Raw genomic sequence first — 8,667 nt, forward strand, 5'->3', positions numbered from 1 at the left:
GATAGATAGATAGATTGATTGATTGATAGATAGATAATAGATAGATGATAGATTGATAGATAGATAGATGATAGATAGATAGATAGATAGATAGATAGATAGATAGATAGATAGATAGATAGATAGATAGATGATAATAGATAGATGATAGATAGATATATAGATAGATAATAGATAGATAGATAGATAGATAGATAGATAGATAGATAGATGATAGATAGATAGATAGATAGATGATAGATAGATAGATAGATAGATAGATAGACAGACAGATAGATATCTTTTAAAATACTCGCAATAGGTCTTCTTATCCTATCCTAAAAAATCAATACCTGGAGTCCCTCCTGCAAGCAGTCCATTGCCATGTCTTAGTTTTTCTGCACAGTAAACCACCCTCTCCCCAAAAGCTGGCTCAATCAGTTATCGGGGAACTGGAGAGATGGCTCAGTGGTTAAGAGCAACGGCTGCGGGGGCTGGAGAGATGGCTCAGAGGTTAAGAGCAACGGCTGCTGTTCCAGAGGACCTGAGTTCAGTTCCCAGCACCCACATGGCGGTTCTATGTTGGGTTTCATGGCAGCAATGGCGCTAGAGATACTTCAGCCATGTTAGGAGAGTGAATGATTGGCAGATACCCAAAGACAGCACTGTGTGGAGGGGTGCATGGGATAAGGCGAAGAGGAAGGCCCCCAAAATGCTGGATAGACAGCATAAAGGAAGACTATGGAACCTTGGGTGTGACAATAACACAAGCATCTAGCACTATCCAGGATAGGAACAACTGGAGAACACCATAAACGGGCTGCCCATGCATGCTTAAGCGTTGCTAGGGCATGAATGAATGAATGAATGAATGAATGACATGGTGGTTTACAACCATCTCTAACTCCAGTTTTAGGGGTTCCAATGCCCTCTTCTGGCTTCTGTGAGCAGTCCACACATGGTACACACATGGTGCATGCATGCACACACACACACACACACAGGCAAAACACCCATATAATATATATATATATATATAAAATATACACAATAAAAAATTTAATAAGAAACAATAATCATTTAGAGCCATGTGAAGTGTCTAGTAATTACAATCTCAACACTGAAGATGTGGAGGTAAGAGGCTCTGGGGAGAAGTTTAAGATCATACTCAGCTACTTGCTGGGATGGATACATAAAGCCCTGGGGAGGCAGAGACAGATGAACCTCTGAGTTCAAGGTCAACCCAGTCTATTGCACGTCAGCCAGGGCTACATGGAGAGAGCCCGGCTTTTAGAAAAAAAAAACAAAAAGACAAAGGGAAGAGTGAGGAGCACATCCATCGGCAATGTTCCTGTCAAGGCCAGTCAGTGAACTTGGGCAAACCTAACCTCTTTATTCCTGAGGTCCAAGACATCACGGAGGCCTTTGTAAATCTCCTCCTGAATCCAGAACAACTGGTCAGTTTCACATAAATTTTAGAGAAAAGTTTTGTCGTCTATCTTGTGTGTTTTGCCTTAAAGTACAGTTTGTAAACAAAACTTTGCTGTTTATTTAGCGTGGTGAGTAAGACCTCACATACAAAAGCTTGTGAACCTCAACGTGACAGATTTCAAGACAGGCAGTTGGCCTTCCCTCAAGTTCACTAAGTGTCAGAGTTGGGTCAAAGCAGACCTGGAACGATGACAAGGGGCAAGCTCGGGTTCTGGTCCTTCACTCTGAGACAGGTTCACTTTCCTACTGAATACACAAGACCAGCAGGCTGGTGAGCCTTGGACATCCTGTGGGTCTCTCCTTGGAGGAGCGCTGGGATGTCACAGGCTTATGACACCCACTGGGCTTTATGTGGGTTCTGGGGATTTGAACTTATGTCCTTATGCTTACATGGCAAGCACATTTGCCCACAGAACCATCTCCCCAGCTCCTTTCCCCCTGTTTTGTTTTGAGATAGTCTCTCACTGTATCTTAAATTCTGTTTTTGGCTAGTCTGGCTGGACAGCAAATCTTGGAGAATTGTCCTGTCCCTAATCTCCAGAGCTCGAGTTAGACATGTGTATCCCTGACCTCTTTTTAAATTTTATTCATTCAATATTTTTACATTTTATTGATTTACAGTGTGTGTGTGTGCGCGCGCGCACGTGTGTTTGAGACAGAGTCCCATATATCCCAGACTGATCTCAAACTCCTTATGTAGCTGAGGATGGCCTTGACTTTCTGATCCTCCTGCCTCCACCCCTTGAGAGCTGGGATAACAGGTAGGCATGATCACATCTGGTTTATGTGGTGCTAGGGATCAAACCCAGGACTTGTGCCCTGTACTGGTGACTGTTTGTCGTTGGCTTGATACAACTTTGAGTCACCTGGGAAGAGCGAATTGCCTTGAGCAGGTTGGCCTATGGGCATGTCTGGGTCAGTGTCTAGACTGATGGATATTTAGGAGGGCCCAGCCCATTGTGGACCTGAGCTGGATAAGAAAGTTAGCTGAACTCAGGAGACAGAGGCAGGTAAATTTGGGTTGGAAGCAAACCCCATCTACATGGTGAATCCCAGGTCAGCCAGGGTTTCTGAGAGGGAGAGGGAGGGAGAAGTTAACTGAGCGGAGCCCAAAGAACGTGCTGGGAAGCAGTGTTCTTCCACGGTTCTGCTTCAGTTCCTGCCTTGATTTCCTTCGAGGATGGAGTGTGACTCAGAGTATAAGCTGACTAAATTCCATTTAGTTATGGTATTTATCACGGGTATAGAAAACCAACTAGACTCTGCATGCTAGCAAACACACTCCTAACTGAGCTAACCCATCCCGCAACATCCTCCCCCTTCCCCCCCCCCCCCCCCCCCCCCCCCCCCCCCCCCCCCCCCCCCCCCCCCCCCCCCCCCCCCCCCCCCCCCCCCCCCGTCACCCGCCACACACACACTCTTTAGAGAGGGTCTCACTGCATGGCTTAGTCTCAAACTCATGGCCCTCCTTCCTCATTACCGCAAATGTCGGAATTACTGGTATTCCATAAAACTATTAGTTTCCTGAAAATCCCTTTAAAATGATGGTTTCTAGTATACACAAATATGCTTGATTTTTTAATATTTCATAGCGCCCCACTGCCTATGATAAGCTCATCTTTTAGTTATAATTGCCTAAATGTGCATTCTTCCCGGATGGCTATGGTTCCCGAGCAACACCAGTACTGTCTGTTCTCTTCAGTCTCGTGTTCTCTTCCCCTTCAGGCTTTCTACACTAATTCCACGTCTTTAGATCTAACGAGGTTTCTCCTCTTTCCTTTCAGATGAGGCCGAGGCCCACATTGACTATGAAGACAATTTCCCAGATGACAGATCTGTGTCACTCAGGGAACTCATGGAAGACTCCCGGGCAGAGGGAGACGAGGAAAAGGCTCAGGAGGACGCCTCTGAGGAGACACCAAAACAAGACCGTCTGGTCTTCACCTCTGTGTCTAAAGAAAACATAGCCCAGGAAAAAGCCTTCATGCCCACCACAGGCTTGCCCGGCGTTGGCAGCAGGGTCCACACAGACTGGCCCAGATCCCGCCTAAACAGGAAGTACTCACTCTGGTTTCCTGCTGAGACGTTCCACAAGTCAGAGCTGGAAAAGGAAGTGGGGGATGAGACCAAAGATCCACTTCCTGCCGGAGAAAATCACAGCGAAGGAAAACTGGTCCCAGGGGAGTCTGAAACCAGGCTGGTCTACGCCACCACTGACAGCCCCTCGGAGCCGTTTGTGGATAGGAACGACAGCAGAGCAGAGGACCCAGTGGTGAGCAGCAGTGACGACTCTTGGTTAGATGGCTACCCTGTGACAGACGGGGCCTGGAGGAAGGTAGAGGCAGGGCGGGAGGATGATGGGTCAGTGGGACTGGACGAAAGTGTTCTCGTGACCCCTGACCAGCCTACTGGGAAAGTTAAGGTGCAGAACGCCACCGTCACCACAAGGGAATCTGTGATACACAGTTCGATTGTTCCGTCTGAAATGCTCGATGTAGAGGCACTGGTTCCAGGACCCATGGATGTGTCCGAGACTGAAGCTCCCCACACCGGCGATGGTGACTTGACTAAGTATCAATCAACCATACCCCGGAGAGTCACCACAGAGTGGTCACCCATGGCCACCTTACCCTATGAACTCACCACCTCCACCCAAGAGACAGTCCCAACAACTGTGCAGCAGACACTTAAACTTAACCCCTCGACTAGTGTGGAGGCCACCTGGCCTCCAGCAGAGGCCACCCAGCCTCCAGCAGAGGCTACCCAGTCTCCAGGAGAGGCCACAGTTCCTGAGGTTCAGGACAACTTCCCATACTTACTGTCTGAGGACTTCTTGGGACAGGAGGGTCCTGGGCCTGGTGCAAGCGAGAAGTTTCTTCCAACCTTGGCACCATGTGTGGGGAACGAGTGTCCCAGCTTAAGGAGAGGCCCAGTGATCGCCATCATTGTCACTGTCCTGTGCCTGCTGTTGCTCCTGGCGGTCGTGGGGGCTGTGTGGGGCTACCGCAGGTACCAGCACAAGAGCTCTGTATACAAGCTGAATGTAGGGCAGCGGCAGGCTAGACACTACCACCAGCAGATAGAGATGGAGAAGGTCTAGCCTCTGTCAGCATGGCTTCTCACAAAGCCGCTCGGAGGAAGGCTGTGAAGCACTACACTGATAATTCTCAGGATCGAAGGTGGAAAGGGTTCACCCTCTCAAGTTCAAGTCTTCCTTCTACACACTGAGAAGTGTCTCTGGAGGCACCTAGAGAGCGGAAAGGGTCTGGTGGAGTCCTCCTCAACCGTGCTCCCTGGAATTCACTGCCCAAATCACAGACCTCTGCTCTGGCGCTGTTCCAACGTAAGGTTGGGTTGTTGTTTAAGTCACCTTCTGTTTTTACCGCACTAATGTCTTTGCATCTTTAGGGAGTCACAGACTCCATGCCCTGAAATATAGGAAAGAGTTTCGATGAGCTGCGCATCTGGGGGCCGTGTTAGGAAACAGACGTCGCGCTGTGGACCAGGACAGAGAAGGGTCATGCTGTTGCCTTTCAGTGTGACGGTGCCTAGGACAAACGAGTCTCAAGCCAAAACATACACTATAAACTTCGGAGTTCCTTTTTCTGTTTGTTGAAGTTGGAGAGAATTTAACACTGACGTGTTGCCTTGATGCATGAGGGCCAAACAGGCACATGCCCACCCCAGTCCCGCAGTTGTGGGACAGCCCACTGTTTTCCTTTAAGAACAAGGTGACATTAGTGCCAGTGAAGACAACATCCGGTGTCCCTGTCTGCTCTGTGCCTACAAGTGCCTGGGATTGCTACCAGGGCTGATGACAAAGACCAACTCTTAGTGTCCTCTCTCGGGATTAACTGTTTCTCTGAACTCCAGTAAGAGGGAGCGATGTGGAAGGGGGACAATGTCTGACAAAGCACAAAGACTAGCATATCAAATACGGGTGCCTGCTCGGCAGAGAAGAAACGAACGTGTACATGGATTGCCCTGGGTTGATCTAGCCCAGCCATTTCCTGTCACGCTGACCAGCGAGTAGCATCTCACCAGGTGTGGTTTCTACAAGGATGTTTATCAGACCAGCAACGCATCACCGGGTGATTGGTTGGAGACATACATTCTTTTCTTTTGGCGTGGAGGGTTGTTTTGTTTTGGTTTTCCAGACAGGGTTTCTCTGCAGCTTTGGAGCCTGTCCTTGAACTCTCCCTGTAGACCAGGCTGGCCTCGAACTCAAGAGATCTGCCTGCCTCTGCATCCCGAGTGCTGGGATTAAAGGCATGCGCCACCACGAGATGGTGTACGGTGAGATGTAAATTCTTTAGTCTCACCCCAGACTCAGGAAGCCTGGGACGGGGCCAGCTCTGAGCTCAGACTCTTCAGATGGCTCTGATGTGCATTCATACGAAGAGCCGTTGGCTTCTGTCATCTGTGGTGGTCTTAGAACCCAGGAAGGCCTGGAGACGGGGTGGTGAGCACCTCATGTGCCCTGTCTAGCCTGACCTCAGCATCTCGACAGTTACTTGTAAGGTGTCACCTCCAGTTGACTCCAGGGTATTAGCCCAGACGTAAGCCCACCATGTTTTTCTATATGAATTCCTTCCTGAAGGTGTCAGAGTAATGGCGGCCATACATGTATTCTGAGGCACCATGGGAGTGTCTATTTTTGTATGGCACAAGAAATCCTGGCTCATGTCTTTGGTGGTGGTGGTTTCACAGTTGAAAAGGAGGTGGCTTAGTGGGGGTGTGGCTTAGTGACAGGGCACTGTCTGGCAGGTGTGAGGTCCTTGGTTCAATCTCCGGGGTTGTATGATTTTCCCTCTTTTGGCTTTTTGGGGGGCCACCACCCAGTTCCCAAATAAATCACACAAATAGGCTTATTATTACTTACGAATGCCCGGCCTTAGGTTGACTTGCTTCTAGTCAGCTTTTCTTAATTTATCTCATCTGCCTTTTGCCTCTGGGCTTTTAACTTTCTCTTCTGTAAATCTTTCACTCTTACTCCATGTTGGCTGGGTAGCTGGGTGGCTGGCCCCTGACATCCTCCTCTCCCTGTTCTCTTGCTCCTCCTCTTCCTCAGTTCTCCTCCTATTTATACTCTCTGCCTGCCAGCCCCACCTATCCCTGCTCCTGCATCACTATTGGCCATTCAGCTCTTTATTAGGCCATCAGGTGTTTTAGACGGGCAAAGAATCACAGCTTCACAGATAAACAAATGCAGCGTAAACAAAAATCACACACCTTAAAACAATATTCCCCAACACTCTGGTACCACAAAAACAAATGTGTTGGTGATGGGAGTTTACCAAAGGAAGAGAAAAGACCTCACGGTGTATTTTCCGTGCTGTCACGTGTTTGATGGAAGCTTTGGGAAACGGTAGGATCGGTAGCTACGAAACAGCGTAGAACAGCATTCAAAATCCCACTGACCATAACTAGGTTAAACGAAGGCCTGAGGGAGCCTGCTGGGATGCGTCTGCTGCAGAGGAAATGGAGAAGATGCTTCCGGTATGTAGCCAAAGAAGAACTCGACGGAGTCAACCCAGAGACTGCGTATTTTTAAATTAGACTCTAATCTCTTGTGAAGTGGCACTTCTATTTTCATTACTAGTTATGTAAAATAACCTCTGTCCCCACATGGGGATTCTGTCAGCAACTCAAATTAACCCAGAACACTGAATTTACATCAACATGTAAGTAGACGGTATTAATACAAGGGTATTAATAAGTTTATTGTAAATTAGTAACCCATGCCAATGCATTCTTTTGTAGACATGGAGTGTAAAGTAAGCCCAATGCATTAGCTCATAAATTTTACTGACTTGCTGTCTTCTAAATAAAGATGAAAGGACATGAGCCTGCGTGTCAGAAGGGCATGAGTGACTGGCTCACTAGGAACCCAAGCTGTCACTGCAAATGCTTTGAGAATGGTAATGCTTGTGAAAATGGGGAGGGAGAAGGGTTTCCTTAATATAAAGCTTTTGATATATTTAAAATAAACAATTATTTCCCACAAACACTTGATAAATGTATTTAATTTCTACATTATTGTACCATTTTTTAAGAATTTATTTGCGTATATGGTGTGTATGCATGAATTCAAGTCTGTGTATGTGTCTGTGTGTTCTTATGTGTGTCTGTGTGTTTCTGCGTGTGAGCACCTGTATGTGGGTATCTATGTGGGTGTATCTATATCTCTGTGTCTGACTGTGTGTGTCTGTGTGTGAGCATCTGTAAGTGGGTGTGGGGGTGTTTATATCTCTGTGTCTGACTGTGTCTGTGTGTGATCATCTGTGTGGGTGTGTTTATATCTCTGTGTCTGACTGTGTCTGTGTCTGTGTGTGATCATCTGTGTGGGTGTGTTTATATCTCTGTGTCTGACTGTGTCTGTGTGTGAGCATCTGTGTGGGTGTGTTTATATCTCTATGTCTGACTGTGTGTGTCTGTGTGTGCGCCTCTGTAAGTGGGTGTGTGTGGGGGTGTGTTTATATCTCTGTGTCTGACTGTGTCTGTGTCTGTGTGTGAGCGTCTGTAAGTGGTTGTAGGGGGTGTTTATATCTCTGTGTCTGACTGTATGTCTGTGTGGAGCGTCTGTGTGGGTGTGTCTATATCTGGTGTCTGTGTGACAACATCTTAGGTGTTGACCCTCACCTTCTGCATTGTTTGAGACAGAGTGTCCTGTTGAGTACCTCTGCACAGCCAAGCTAGCTCCCTGTGAGCTTCCAGGGACTTGGTCTCTGGCTCACATCTCTCAGCAGGAGCACTGGGGACACGAATGTGCACTCCTGTGCCTGGGTTTGTGTGGGTTCTGGGGATCGACCCCAGGTCTCACACTGTAAGTGCTTCACCCGCTGAGCCATCTCCCTACCCCACTGTGACTGTTGTTTTAAGTATTCACTAGTCATCTTGAAAGCAGTATCTTAGGGCTTGCAATGTTGACAGTGGCTTTCTCTAACCCCTGACCTCAGCTGTGTTACCTCCTTCTGCAGGATGGGGAGGGGGCTACAGAGCTCTTTCCCCCTCCCTCTTTTATAGTCTGTTCATCTTCCTCATGCCAACCACAGAGGAATTTGGAGAACGTGCTAGAAATAGAGAGTTTGGGCCTTCTCCAGAACTGCTGAGCTAGAACCTCGCTGAGCAAGGTGCCCTGTGATAAGGGTGCATGGGAAAATCTGAGAGATTACAGCCCATGTCCCCTGTGGAGAG

The 8,667-nt window shown here is 47.9% G+C and overlaps 1 protein-coding gene across 1 annotated transcript in view; it reads left to right on the forward strand.

The window, feature by feature from the left end:
- Susd5 (sushi domain containing 5) overlaps positions 1 to 7,467 on the forward strand; it is a 41,638-nt gene extending 34,171 nt beyond the window's left edge. Inside the window, exon 5 of the mRNA XM_050139102.1 lies at positions 3,255 to 7,467. Within this exon, the coding sequence (XP_049995059.1) occupies positions 3,255 to 4,570 (1,316 nt within the window). The 3' untranslated portion in view covers positions 4,571 to 7,467. The remainder of the gene's footprint in view (positions 1 to 3,254) is intronic.
- The last annotated feature ends 1,200 nt before the right edge of the window (positions 7,468 to 8,667 follow it).

The sequence above is a fragment of the Alexandromys fortis genome, unplaced genomic scaffold, assembly GCF_014885135.2.
Source record: "Alexandromys fortis isolate MF-2015 unplaced genomic scaffold, M_Fortis_MF-2015_v1.1 scaffold_36, whole genome shotgun sequence".
Lineage (NCBI taxonomy): Eukaryota > Metazoa > Chordata > Mammalia > Rodentia > Cricetidae > Alexandromys > Alexandromys fortis.